Genomic DNA, 15,386 nt, shown 5'->3' on the forward strand with positions numbered 1-15,386 from the left:
GCGGGGGCTGAGATAAAAGGGGGGTCCCAAAACGCGTTTTTCCCATGCATTTTTCCATAGGACCTTTAGACAGGGCTACAGCCCGAACGGCTGAACAGATTTACTTGAAATTTGGCAGAGAGGTAGTCCTCAGGTCAAGGAAGTGCCTTTTGTAGGTTTGGTGTAAATCTGTTTGGTAGAATCTGAGAAAATAGCCTTTAAATCAATATATATATCTGAGCCAGCTTACGGTGCGCTTACGGTAAGCTTACCGTACGCGTACGGTGGCGTGCGCGAGCGCGATTCTGATTGGCTCTTAGATCTTAGTAAACATTCGAATCGGCCGAAACCAGGAAGCGGCGTCCGCCATTTTGTCTCTCGCACTGAGTGTGATTTTTAAAATATGAAGCCCAAAAACATGTAAAGGGGCTGTTTTGACAACTCCCACCCACATAGCCATGTTGAGGGAGTCCCCAAAGATCCCCCAAGAGCAAAAACTGAATTTTTATTTTTTCGGCAATTTCGCCGATTACGCGTACCGTACGCGTACGGTAAAAAAATTGAAATAAAAAAAAACACTATCCACACTCACCCCACCCCCTGTGCTTTTGGTTGCCGAAGTCCACCAAATGTACAGGGCATAGTTGAGGTGATAAAAAACTAAATATTGTCAACATGGAATTATAAATTTCGAAATAAAAAAAACACTATCCACACTGACCCCACCCCCTGTGCTTTTGGTGGCCGAAGGCCACCAAATGTACAGGGCTTATGAAAGTTGATACACGGAACGAACTGCGTTAAGTGGGCGCGCACGCCTCGAATGGCGTAACGTAACTTAGCATTTAAAAAACCGTACAAATTCACTGAAAAAACCATAGGTTTCACACACGTTATAGTTAGGAATTAGCATTTAAAAAACCTTGCAAATTCACTGAAAAAACCATAGGTTTCACACATGTTATAGTTAGCAGAAATTTTACTGATAAAAAACCAGTGAAATGGCCCCGTTATAGTTAGTGCTGGCAACTATAACTCACGCGACCGCAATCTTCTGCTGATGACATATGTGTCTTTATGAAAAAAAAATATTTGTAATATATGTATAGCTAAAAATGTATGGAAGAAGACATGGGCAAATAAGTGTCTAAATACAGTATTAGCATCAGCAGAGGATTGCGGTCGCGTGAGTTATAGTTGCCAGCACTAACTATAACGGGGCAATTTCACTGGTTTTTTATCAGTAAAATTTCCGCTAACTATAACATGTGTGAAACCTATGGTTTTTTCAGTGAATATATATATATATATATATATATATATATATTTTCACTTAAAAAACCATAGGTTTCACACAGGTTATAGTTAGGTGGACATTTCACTCGTAAAAAACCAATGAATTTCCCCGTTATAGTTAGTTCAGATAACTATAACTCGCGCGCCCGCAATCCACTGCTCATGACGTCACATATTACATCACTCATGACATGGTCAGTGGCATCACTCATGACATCACTGATGACATCATCCTTGTGATAGAGTGGCAGTCGCGCGAGTTATAGTTATCTGAACTAACTATAACAAGGGAATTTCATTGGTTTTTTACGAGTGAAATGTCCACCTAACTATAACCTGTGTGAAACCTATGGTTTTTTAAGTGAATTTGCAAGGTTTTTTAAATGCTAATTCCTAACTATAACGTGTGTGAAACCTATGGTTTTTAAGTGAATTTGTACGGTTTTTTAAATGCTAAGTTATGTATTTATTAATATATATATTTTTTTAAGGTTTTTCACCGTGCGCGCGCGATGCGCGCGCTCTGGGCGCACCGTGCGCGCGCGTTGGGCGCACCGTGCGCGCACCCCGCGATTTTTGTAATGTTTATTTCACCCATGGGGGTCCTTCTATGACCCCCTGACAAAGGCTAGGGGGTCAGGAACTCTCTTCCCTGCCCCCTTTTCACGTTTTCCACCTTTTTCCCCCCTTTCCTTTTCAGTGCGAGAGACAAAATGGCGGCCGACACTTCCTGATTTCGACCGATTCGAATGTTGAGTGACATCTAACAACCAATCAGAATTTCACTCGCGCACGGCACCGTATTTTCTCAGGAAATACTGAACAGATTGACACCAGACCTGCAAAGGGCACTTCCCTGACCTGAGGACTACCTCTCTGCCAAATTTCAAGTAATTCTGTTCAGTCGTTCGGGCTGTACCTTCGACTAAAGGTCCTATGGAAAAATGCATGGGGAAAACGCGTTTTGGGACCCCCGTTTTTTCTCGGCCCCCGCTTGACGAATCACCCCGAGACTTTCAGGGTAGGAGTTGAGCGGAGCGCCCCATTAGTTTTGAAAATTTCGCAAAGATTCGTCAACCGGCGCCAAAGTTATTCAAAATAGAATTTTGAGATTTCCTATGGAAACACGGTCCTAACTATAACTATCTACTGGCGACCGCCAGTAGATAATATATATATATATATATGTGTATATTTTTTTCCCCAATAGTGAAGCAATTGTTGATGAATAGTTATTATAAAAATATATTTATGTATGCAGTGACCTATATACATGTTAAACATAGAAAGATATAACCATAAGTAATATATACATTTGTTGAGCAGAACTAAAGGAAAATCTATATGTATATAAACAAGATTAGTATACACATTTATACAGAGGAATACACATATCTAGGTACACATATATAATCCAAATAACTGCTTAAATACACAGGAATATGCTGCATATTTATGTTTGAGTATGTTTGTTATGTGGGGAAGAGACAACTCTTGAGTAGTCTTCTGAAGATAAGGGAGTTATCTTTAGATCTTATGTTTGGGGGTAAAGAGTTCCTTCGTTTGGCTCCTTGAACAGAGAAGGATGTGCCACCTAGGGTTTATTTCTTGTAGGGTGGGATTTTGAGGCGAGGTGTCAATCTAGAGCAGCGGTTCCTTTGTTGAATGTATTTAGTGATTTTATTCCTAATGAAGAGCGGTCCTGTTCAATGCATCGCTTTGTGGGTGATGAAAGGTGACTTGACTGTGGATCTACTGGCGGCCGGTAAACAATGTAGGGCCTGCAATGCAGGGGAATTGTGGGCTTTTTTCTTTATTTGTAAAAGTAGTCTGGCAGCAGAGTTCTGAATCTGTTGTAGTCTTTTCATAGTTACATCTGATCTGTGGTCGAGGCTATTGGCGTAATTGAGTTTATACAGAATAAGAGAGATAGTAACCTGGACCAAGTGTGGAAATCCCATGTGGGGCAAAATGCATTGCAGAGTTTTTCTAGTAATGAAATTCGATCTTTCCAGTTTGTCCACTTGGGCATTAATTGACAGCTTGGAGTCCAGGGTAATTCTGACGTTTCTTACTTCCTTAGATACTTTAGGCGGTGCTCCCAGATTGTCAGGCCAGGCGGTGAGTGGGTCATAATTATTCCAATCTCCACATGTGAGTATTTCCATTTTGGAAAGCATTCAGTTTGAGATGGCTGGATGCCATCCACTGATCAAAGGCTCCGAGGCAACTGAAAATGTATGAGCTTCCAATGTCTTTGTGGCTATCCAGTTTAAGGAGTATTTGTGTGTCATCTGCATAGTTATAGCACATGAAGTGAAATTGATTGATCAGTGCTGGTAATGACTTCATATAGCTGTTCAAAAGCATGGGTGAGAGCCTTGAGAGATCCCTGCTTTTGTAAAGTACAGGTTGGATGAGAAAGGAGGTTTGGATGACATTAGTTCTGTTTTGAAGGTAGGGTGTGATCCAGTCGAGAGCAGGCCTCTCTATGCTGGCTTCGTAGAGTCCTTGTCAGCCGCAGCCCGTGCAGGTCAGAGCGGTGGGGCAGTAGGACCGGGCAAGGGGGGCTTTTGACAGACGACGACGAGGTAACATTAATTATTTATTTAATTTTCCGTCATGGTCGTCTTTCGAATCCCCCCTCTCCCCAACCCGGCCTCACCGCTCTTACCTGGACGGGCCGCAGCTGGTCTTTGTATTAGAGTGTCATGGTCAACCGTGTCAATGGTGGCTGAGAGGTCCAAGAGAAGTGTGTTCTAGTAAACTATGTTCTTAAGGTCATCCCAGATGGCAATGAGGGATTATTCTGTGCCTCTTCCTGGACGGAATCCTGTTTGGAAGTCTGAAAGTATAGAATTATTTTCAATGAATTGTGACATCTGAGTGAATGCTGCTCTTTCTATTGTTTTCCCCAGAAAGGTGCGTTTGTAATTGGTCTGTAGTTGTCAGAGTTAAATGGGTCTATGTTTGTTTTCTTTAGTAATGGGCGTATGTATGATTTTTTAGGTCTTCTAGAAATATTCCTGTAGTTAAGGAATTGTTGATGATTCTTCTTACTGGTGTGGCAGTAGTTGGAAAAATTTCTAGAAGGTTTGTGGTGGACTTGGGTCAGAAGTGCTGCTGTCAGGCCTGCTTGCTTTGACCAGGTCCATACATTTGCTGTGTGATATTTGTTGGAAGGAATGCAATGGCTGGGTTAGCCTACTTTTAGAGGGTTGTTTGGAAATGTCTGCATTGGTTGTGTAATGATTTGTCAGTTTGTTTGTGAAATCTTGAGTAATGGGATGAGCTCCTTTATAGGCAATGTGGTGTGACGTGGGGATATGTGTATCATATTTATGGTGTTTGATGATATGATGTACGGCATGGTATAATGTGAAGTGGTGAGCAGTTGTTTTCAAATGTGTAATGTGGTATGTGGTGTTCTACAACATGACATGATGAGATTTTATGTTATGTGGTGTGGTTAATGGAGAATATTGTATGGTGTATTGCAATGTATTATAATGTAGTGAGTAGAAGTGTTGTATAATGCTGGTAAGTGTGGTGTGGTGCAGTGGTACGAACTTATGTGGTTCTGGATTGTGCGCTTTTGTAGGGTGTGATATAGAATGATGAGGCGTGAGTCACCACTCAACTCACTGCAATCTTTTAATGAGTCTGCTGAGGGGTGTAAGGTGTAAGGTGAAAGCTTTCGCCAAGTTTAATGACATTGTACTGATTACTCTTCTAAAAGAACAACACTAACATAGGTTCTCATTTCTGTTGACCTAGGTGACCATTGAACCTATTTAGTGAACAGCATATCATTACATTTATCATTTCTCAACCTCTGGGGTGTATGCTCATTATGCTAGTATTTTATGTTCAATGTTAGACTACTCGGGACGATATGGAATCAGGATCTTCCTCATCTGTGCAGAAATCAATCATAAGAGAAAACAAATCGTCTGTCATTTGAAAAGATGTGATCTGTGACCAGTATATTTTAGCTATCTGGAAAAAGACAAATTTTGCATAACCAATGTGAATTTTTTGAACATTGGAATGTTGTGAGCTCTGGTAAAGTCAATGGATGGCCAGAGGCCCAATCTGCTCCTTTGTTCTAATGCTTATCATTATGTATTCCTCTGCTTCATTTACAATAGTCTACTGTCAGTAGGTGGAATGTCCCAATAGCCTTATAGCCCTTAAGCCTCAGACTTTAGTAGCCCAAAAAAGGCCCTGTCCCTTTTCATAGTCCCCGTCTGCCAGCTGAGCCTGTAACTTAGATAGTGGGACTTTAACAGCCAGGGTAGTCCTTGACACCGGGCTATGATACTACAAGAAAATCAAGATAAGCACTCCAAAGCCATCAAAATAAACCTATTTTTTAAATATGTATAAGAAGTGGTATCAAGATCTCCCCCACAAATGATTTTGCAGGATGGTGTTGAACTATTTCTTATTAAGTCTTACCGCTGTCCTGCAGCAGTCCCAAGTAACCTGTCGAGCTAACAGTGGTCCACCTGCCGTATTTCGATGTTGTGGCGAGAGACAGAATAGCGCTGCGGCGGTGGTCTTCCCTGCTGACTCACAGTACTCTGTCGTCGTCAGGCCAGTGGAATTGTGCCAACCTTATTTATATGTTCCTGCTGGGCTTGCAGTCTGCGGGTGGCGGTTTCTCAGTGGAGTGAGGTCCTGGTGCAGTGAAGACTGGTAAGTACAACTTATTTATGGGTGTAAATACATATATGTTATGTTAGCATGCATTGAATATGTAGGCAAAGTGGTATGTCCCTTTGTGTCACATTTATAATGCTGCTTGCACAACATTTACACACCACTGAATGACCCCCCCCCCTACGATACATAGCAGTAATATATGAGTGGTTTACCTTCGATCCCAGCGACACCGGAGTCATTTGGTGTCATGGTGGTGTCTGTGCAGCAAAGGGGGGGCCTGGACGATTGCATAGTAGCAGGAAACAGACGCGAGAAGCAGGAACTAGATAAGTTATTGCCTCCTTTCCTACCATTCCACCACCTGAGAGCAGGAGGTCTTTCTGCCACCGTTGGGGCAGCGGGAAGGCGCATCGTAATCAGCTCGGCTGAAATCTTGCCTGGAGTCCCGCCGCCAGCTGTTCCAGCCTCTGCCGCTGTTGGCATAGTCCAGATATCCTGACAGAGTCAGGGGGACTGCAGCCGTCTCTCGTGTATGGAATCGACAACATCTAATTTGGGCGGGCAGACTGCCACGACGGCAGGCAGGAGACTGACAAAAAAGCGGCAGTGGACCCATTAGGCGGAGATCTAAATCAGGCCCAAGTCTTGGTGCAAGTGGGAATAGTTTAATGAGGAAGAATAGAAATGATGCCACTGTATCTATTCACCCTCTAGTTTGATCCTCACAACAAGTAGCCCCATCATAATCTAGATTTCCCCAAAAAAGTAAAGAGTGTTTTTCCTATTTAATTCAAAAGCACAGGTGCACCACACTTTAAGAAAAGAGGGGAAGATAATAATATAATTCATTCCCAGCGTGAATATAATTTTGAAAAGGTCATTTTTTATTTACAACACTTATAATTAATCTCTTTCTTTTTTTTAAAAACACTGGAGTATAAATACAATCTGTTCTTGAAAATACAGCCGACGCGTTTCGTCCTTGAAGCGGACTTCTTCAGGGAAATGGGAAAGGAATTCTTATACAGTCACTATGAGGTGTAAATGAGGGATGATCGTGTTGATCTTTCCAGAATTATTCAAGTGTATTCTTGATATTCGCAAGAAGGTGCAGTCTTTACAGTCCAAATCCGGCTGTAGTAGGCTCCCGACGGACTCGATAATAACGGCTGGCGCAGAGTAGGCTGTGTCGACACAGCCTACTCTGCGCCAGCCGTTATTATCGAGTCCGTCGGGAGCCTACTACAGCCGGATTTGGACTGTAAAGACTGCACCTTCTTGCGAATATCAAGAATACACTTGAATAATTCTGGAAAGATCAACACGATCATCCCTCATTTACACCTCATAGTGACTGTATAAGAATTCCTTTCCCATTTCCCTGAAGAAGTCCGCTTCAAGGACGAAACGCGTCGGCTGTATTTTCAAGAACAGATTGTATTTATACTCCAGTGTTTTTTAAAAAAAGAAAGAGATTAATTATAAGTGTTGTAAATAAAAAATGACCTTTTCAAAATTATATTCACGCTGGGAATGAATTATATTATTATCTTCCCCTCTTTTCTTAAAGTGTGGTGCACCTGTGCTTTTGAATTAAGTTTGTTAGGTCCGTTTGGACTGGCATTGTTTCAGTGGGTGCGATTCAGTGTGCACACTTAACCCTAGCAAGAATATAGGGATCGACATATAGAAGGGATAGCAGCCTAGGTGCTGGCATATAGAGGGCTCCACTGATTTGGTATGATTCATACCTCATTTGTTTAACTAGTGTTTTTCCTATGTAAGGGTACGGCCCAACATTCACTCCACCCTCTTCTGCTGGGAAACTGAGAATCCGGCCTTTCTGGCTCTTAGTGTGTACTGCTGTACATGCCTACCTGCAAATGCGGCCGGCAGCGAGAGCGGATCATACAAAGACTGGAAGAACTTTCTGATTGACTTCTACTTCACCAGGGCGAGCACAGAGAATGCTTATCCATGTCACTCCAGGACGTTAGATACCTGCTTGCAGAAAGAATCCTCTCTCCAGCCTTACTTATTCAACTTGTGATTTCCAGCCTGCCCATCCATTCCACCTATGGATCCTCTGCTCTCCAGGTGCCCGGGCTTGATTATATCCTGCTTGTCATCACCACCTTTCTTTTCTGCTTGTCAATGCAGGTGCCTCTTGCACCACAACCTTTGTTCATCCTCCCAAGATTTCATCATCTGCACCAGAGTTCATAGAGTTTCGGAGGTGCAGAGTGTATAGTGTGATAAGCCCTGTTTATGGCATAGTGTATTGCGAGTTTTGCTTCCAGCTCTTTCCTGCCGGTGCTGCCCAGCCGTACAGGCATCCTGTGCAGCTCTGATTACTAATGTGAGACATCCAACACCAGGGTGGGTGATCCTGGACAACCACTACTCCCCACTGCACATATTGTCACTCCTGTACCTGTCCAATCCCGGCCTCGCTGGGCGAGTTACCCTCGGTGACGATGGTGTCAGGAATTCCAGCTCACTCACTAGAAAACCTGCCAGCAACCAAAACCGTGCTCCACTCTTCGGTGGCCCTGGTTTCTCTTAAACCCTACTGATGAAGAAACTATCAGCCATGTTTGGAGTTTGCCTCTGAACCTCACACACCTCAACTAACATCTCCCACATAGACCCTTCTTCACCCAACTTCCATCCATGCACTCTGAAAAGAAAGGTGCCCAGGACCGATGCAATCAGAGAGCTTCTTGGCCTCACCAGGCTAGAAAGCACTTTCATAGATGAGACAATTCAAACAATTCCCCCCCATCGCCATCTTATTCACAGTGGGCTCCTAGATGTGTGCTGCTTAAACCATCCAAATGATGGTCTCTTGTGAGAGACATACAACCTCAAGATGCCCAATAATAACTCGAGCATCTATTTGGAAATGTGATGTTTTGCACCAAGCTTTATATTTCACTCAATAAACAGCATAAAATGTTAGCACGGAAAATCCTTGGCATATAGTTAACAATTGTGCATTTTTGGAGACGTCTTCCTCACTGCAGGTGCTCTCTCAAATGAGACACAGGCCTGGAAGTGAATGGGTTAGAGCTCACTCACTGATGAGCAGTCTGTCCAGCTGTATTTGGTCTCTGTCTCAGCCCAATGAAAGCCGTAGAGGGTGATGATCACTCAGGCTGCCTATTCCTGGGGGCGCCTTCACCAGTCTACTCTCCATTCCTCTTTATCTCACTCTTGCAGGTACTTTGTTCTCCCTTGTTTTCTCCTATTGTCACTGTTTTCCTATCTTCCCTTCCTTTCTCCGGTTACCGCTTTTCTCTCTCTTACCCTGTGCCAAACTCTGATGACATGTCGGTCCCAAAAAATGAGCGCCGGTGCCAGCCACGTGCCATCGCCGCACTCTGTCTTTGATCAAAAGCCGAGCTGTGTCGCAGCAGCCAGGCATGCAACGCCCATAGGGCTCAAAGGGCTTCAGCACCTTCACCCCACCCCCCCCTAACCTCCTGTTGTGTGTGTCAGCCCGGGCTGAAGCAGCTTCCCAGGCTCACACAGACAGTTTTTGAGCAGCTGTGGGCTGGCTGGTCCGCCGTCCGTCTTATCGATAGCTGCACCCGAGTATTTCACAGGTCTTTAAAAGACCATTTACATGATAAGGACGCTTTGTTGTCGCCCCCCCTCCCCCCCTTCTTAGAGCCTCTGCATCTCTGTCGTGCATGGATTGGGCTGTGTCCAAGTTTGAAGCCTGGATGAACATTGATTAACCAAACTGTCAGAGCAGCGGAACTGCCCTCACGCGCACACTGACATCAGTGGGTTGACCCTTGTGCCACCCTTCGACCTGACTGCAGTCTCTTCTGATGGGCTAAAGAAAGGTCAAGCAACGGGAACAACAGAAAGTAAACGCAGGTAACCAGCCTTGTTCGCTTTCTCTGGCAGCAGCTCTCCGCAAGCATTAAGATGCCAGGGGTATCAGAAAGGGAGGTACCCCTGGAGGCCTGAGACCTTCACGGGGCAGCCTCCGTTTACAGCCCTGCTCTGACAGCTTACAGGTCTGTAGGCGCAGCAATAACTGTGAACTTGGGCTTTGGGAGGGGCCTGTCTCAATGGATCCCAGCTGGAGACCGTTCTAGAGTCTAAAGGTCTAAACATATGTCACAAACAAAGCTCCCCGCCACCAGCACCGGTGAACAGGTCTCCACTGCGCCCAGGGTGGGTCACTGCATCGGACACGCAGCCACGGCACACACGCCCGTCTCCTAGTTTGCACCCGTAATATACCGAGGATTGCGGAAGAGAGCTGCCCGACTTAATGTGACGCAAACAGCAGCTCGTCGATCCCACTTGGACTCAATGGTGTCCCGTTAAAGACTTTGCAATCAGCCCTTAATGTACCTCAGCAAAAGTGTTAGCACTTTATCAACCCCCTGCCCTCCTGTCGGCACACCGCAACGCCCCCACAACAAATCCCACCTCGCCCCTCTTAAATCCGTTCTCCATTCAGTGACTCATTTTAAATTTGGGGCCAAAAGAAGTGACCACATCACACCCCTTTTGTCTTCTCTTCGATGGCTTCCCATCGAGGCAAGATCAATCTGCAAGACTACCTGTATCACCCACAAAGCCTTGCACAATTGCTACCCTCGATACCTGGCGAATAAACTGAACATTTCTGGAGGCTCCAGACCGTCGTCTGGTAATGCAGAAAATGTACTGCTTGTGCCCTTTACCTTCAAAAGGGAAAGATCGATGGCTCAATCCTTCTCAGGCAAAGCGGTGAGAATCTGGAACTCGCTTCCTCCACTACTCCGGACCACCACCTCTACCCAGACCTTCAAAAGTGACCTCAAATCTCTTCTCAAACCTCTTCTCATCCAAACACACTTCCAGAACTTCATGTCCTTCAAGGATGTTCTTTCATTATTGTAAATGAGTCATCTTCGCCTGCTCATCCTATTGTGTTTTTTGTGTGACTGCCGTCTATTGTTTGATTTTACCTTGTTTCGCGTTTGTTTCTGTAACGTGTAAATATGTCATATTATTATTATTAAGCTTGTAAAGTGCCTGGTTACTCCAACGGAGTGCCCCACGCTAGCGCACAATTAAGACCACAGCCAACTGGCCCAGATACACCCCCGCGTCCCCCAGCCTTAGGCCCTAAGCAGTAAGAGGCCTTCTTTCGGCACCCCAGGGGGTGCTGGAAAAGCCAGGTTTTATGTTTTTTCCACAACAAAGTCTCTGATGGACAAGTCCTTAAGTCCGCAGGTAGGTCATGCCAGGCCTTAGCCACAAGGAAGCCAAAGGAGCCGCCTCCTGCCCGTATCTTCTGCACCTTCGGCACAATCATTTTCGCCGTGCCCAGTTACCTCAGGTTTCGAGCAGGTCTATAAACGGTGAGAGGGGGGGCGCAAAATCTTGGCCCTTTCTTGTTAAGGATCCTATGGCCAAAACACAAGGCCTTCAAGGTGACTCTGGCCTGCATAGGGAGCAAGTGTAGTTCCGTCAAGGCTGCCCCCACCGAGGCCTGTCCAGGGATATTGAGCATTAGCCGCGCTGCAGCATTCTGAACCTTCTGCAAGATGTTCAGATTTCCTTTAGGCGCCCTTAGGTAAAGAGTGTTACAGTAGTCTAGGCGGGATGTGACAAGGGTCTGTACAATGGTTCTTTTGGCGTCAAGTGGGAGTAGGTCCAAGAATGCTCGCAACATTTTAAGAATACCAAAGCAGGTTACTGGCGCCCACCCCTAGCCCCCCTACCCCTGCCGTGAAAGCAGTCCTTACCCTACTTTCATAGGGAAAGTGCAAAGTGGCTGAATAGCCAGTAGGGCCTTGCTGGCCAGTTGTGAGGTGAGTAGTCACCGAGCAATGGTTTTCAGTCCCTGACAGTCTCACGAAGTGACTACTTTCGACGTTGGACACCATGACAGCGCCTCCTTTTGTGGTATTGGAAGGGAGACGCTTCTCCACTGTCTGCTCATCACCCAGTGTAATTTGTAAATCAAAGATAACCTCAGAGGGGTCTGAGACACTCCCACCCGAAGGGCAAACCATTGTGTTGAAATTCATGCTATTCAATACATCACTGTCTTTATCATTGTCTTTATTGTATCAGGAATGCTTAACACACATTTCGATGTCCTATTACTACAGAACGACCAAGGACTTCGCCAATACCCGTCTGCCTCTCTTACAAACTACTTAAATCACTTTTTTGTTTGGCTGTTGTGTTACTTATGTACTTTGCGTTACTTATGTACATTGTTTTCGCTTTTTGTGTCAGTTTTCCAAAATGTCAATAAAAACTATTTGAAATTAAAGATAACCACAGACTGCAATGTAAATGCCACCAAATGTAAACAGTGAGTGTGGTTTTGTATGGCGTTTGCACCTGTACTAGTATTGATTGTATCGACCGGGGAAAGAGGAAGGGTGGAGTCGACCCGTCTGTATTAGAATGTATGACCTGCGGGGCATACGCCATTTAGGGTGACCAACTGACATGGGTGCAAATTCAGGACAGTGAGTGTAAAAATTCAGGACAAGGGGTCAAAATTCAGGACAAAAATTCAGGACAGGAGGTCAAAATGCAGGACAAAAGGTACGTTTTACAGACATATCAGAGAAGGTTGCGCAATAGTATACAAGTAAGTAAATAGACAACTACTAAAGTACAAGTGAAAATACGTTTATATTAGGTTGAGACAATTGTGCACTTCATGGTTTGTCAGTGTGCGCGCAGCTTTAAGCAAATGTGCAGGTCTTTTTGTGGTAACAAAACCGCCCCCACCTTTCCAGCTCCCAGGGAAATGCCTGGTGCCCGGTCCTGCCAGTCCGGCCTTGCTACCACCCTCCAATGGCGCCCCTCATCTTCACATAGACCCTCTCTCATGTGTATTTAATTTCTTCTATAGTCCTACTCATCCCAAGTATGTGGGGCAGAGTGTTGGAGTGCGTTACAACACACACATATTATAAAGAGACAATCACTCATATAAATGTGAAAGTCAATGTATAGGAAATGTTGCTTAAGGTAACGGGGCTTACAATGTGTAATCATACTTTCATCCGTCATTCACTCTTTCACCATTCATTCTGTCCTTCCATCTGTGCCCGTCCATGTTCAACCATTTACAAACCTATCCATCATGTATCCTTCCATCCATCATTTCACTCATCCATCCCTCAATCCACCCTTTTACTCATCCATCTATCCACCCTTTCACCCTATCCATCCGTACACTCATCCATCCAGTCTTCCACCCATCCATCCATTCACTCATCCATCCAGCCATTTACCTGTCCAGCCATCCTTTCACTTACTCATTCATCCATCCAGTCACTCATCCTTCTACCCATTCACCCGTTCAGCCATCCATTTACCCATCCCCCTTTCACTTTCAATTCCCCTTTCACTTAGCCATCCATCCTTCCTTCCATCCATCCACCCACCCATCCATCTACTCATCCACTCATGAATCCATCCATTGAACCTATCATTCATCCATCCTTTCACTCATCCATTCATCCTTTCACTCATCCATCCACCCTTTCACTCCTTCACTCATCTATCCATCCTTTTGTCCATCTACCCGTCCTTTCACTCACTCATCCAGCCTTACATCCACCCTCACTCATCCGTACATCCATTCACCCTTTCACTCATCAATTCAGCAATCCACCCTTTCACTTATCAATTCATCAATCCATACATCATTTCACTCATCCATCCACCCATTCTCTCGTCCGTCATCCACCCTTTCACTCATCCATCATTTCACTCATCTATCCAGCCATCCATCCACCCATCCCTTCACTTACTTACTCACTCACCTTTTCACATTAATTATGAGACCCATCAATAACTCCACCCTTGCTGTAGTTCCTAAAGCAAGGGGTGGGGTGGGGCAGGGTTCACTATGCCCCTGCACTTAGGCAATCTGAAAAAGTGGAAGGCATAAGTCATGCACAGTGCCTGGACGTGGGGCGACTGTGACATGGTGTTTCCAGAGCTTTAAGTGGGATGTAAAAACTAGGGGGGTCTCTCCAAAAGGGTGTTTAATGTAATAAAATGTGTGGCTTTAAACACATAAGCTAAAAATCCGTGCTTAATATAATGTGCCACCCGAATGGTATTTTTGTTGCTTGTGTCATTGCATCCAGATATATAATACAACAAGTAACGTTACACTTGGAACAAGTAACTTTACACCTACAACAAGCCAGAACTATTGGCTTTGTCAATGGTTGTTAGTTGCATAAAATAAAAAGCAGCAACCATGACTGCTATACTATAACTGCAATCCTTTCCTTTGAACTTCTTTCACTGCCTTCCTTCGATTAACTAAAATTACGGACAAAAGGCCTCCGTAAAAAGGATCCTCACGGACAACGGACGTGAGGTCCAATTTACGGACTGTCCGTGAAATTTACGGACGGTTGGTCACCCTAGGCTGGCACTGACGCCATTGTCACCAGCAAGCAGTAACCTTTCCGTATATGTGTATAGAGGGGAGTTAGAGGTAGGGGTTGTAGAGCCCACACGGTGAAGGACGAATGGGGAATGTGTATAGGGGTCGGGGGGGAGGTTGATGTATGCAGGTGGTTCCCATACCTTGGTCTGTACCCGCTGCAGGTCCCACTCCGGCCTCAGCTCGCGGATAAGCTGCAGAGCCCCCGGGAGCACGTTCTCTTCGTCCACGGAGATGCTGTAGCACTGGGGGGCGACGCAGCCTTCGGGTAAGGGGAGCTCGGTGCCCGACATGTCCGACTCCTCGCGAAGCAGCCCACGCCTGCAGTCTGGCACTTTCTCCCACGGTCCAATACCTCCTCTGTAGTCAGTGCCTGCTTGGGTCTCGGACTGGTGCCTTCAGACCGAGGCCACCCGTTCTCCAGCCGGGGAGATTGGGTGGGAGGTGGGGGGCGTGTGAGCGTGGCGTGTGGCAGGCGGAGTGAGGAGAGAAGACGCTGCAAGCAAACTCATGCACTATCACTCACCCAGCCCCCAGGGGAGAAGTACACCTGTCCCAGCCATGGAAGCGCGTCATTCGCACTGTATCTGGCTGCCAGAGAGGGAAGGGGAGGTGTGGGGGCACTGAACCTATGAATGAATATCTGCACTGGAATGGACCGGGCAACAGAGCAGGTGAATATTGATTTATTGCTACCTCTAGTCTACGTATAGGTATTTAGCGTAGGTTATCTTTAAATAATGACAACTGTTATCTTAAACTTTTCACCAATAAAGAAGTTTGCAGATTTCTTCGGTGAATTCACAGTTTTGCACAGTTGGCAAAGTTATGTGAAATCAAAGTACTGAGAGAGAAAGCGCCGCTGCCCTCTTCAGCTTGGCAGCCAGTGAACTCGTTTTACAGCCGCCTTATCTGTGTTATCTCGTGACGGGTTGAAAATACAAATATGCACGTCACTTTTGCTTTAAGAGTACTTGAGGCGATGTGATAGCTCAGT

General features: G+C 45.3%; 1 protein-coding gene across 2 annotated transcripts in view; it reads right to left on the minus strand.

Moving 5' to 3' along the window:
- LOC146830581 (ethanolamine kinase 2-like) overlaps positions 1 to 14,995 on the minus strand; it is a 538,466-nt gene extending 523,471 nt beyond the window's left edge. The window contains exon 1 of one of the 2 annotated variants that reach the window (XM_085604782.1): positions 14,533 to 14,995. In XM_085604782.1, the coding sequence (XP_085460908.1) occupies positions 14,533 to 14,682 (150 nt within the window). In that variant the 5' untranslated portion in view covers positions 14,683 to 14,995. The remainder of the gene's footprint in view (positions 1 to 14,532) is intronic. The other variant, XM_085604781.1, reaches the window with a different exon arrangement.
- Positions 14,996 to 15,386: the final 391 nt, after the last annotated feature.

The sequence above is a fragment of the Triturus cristatus genome, chromosome 5_1, assembly GCF_964204655.1.
Source record: "Triturus cristatus chromosome 5_1, aTriCri1.1, whole genome shotgun sequence".
Taxonomy (NCBI): Eukaryota; Metazoa; Chordata; class Amphibia; order Caudata; family Salamandridae; genus Triturus; species Triturus cristatus.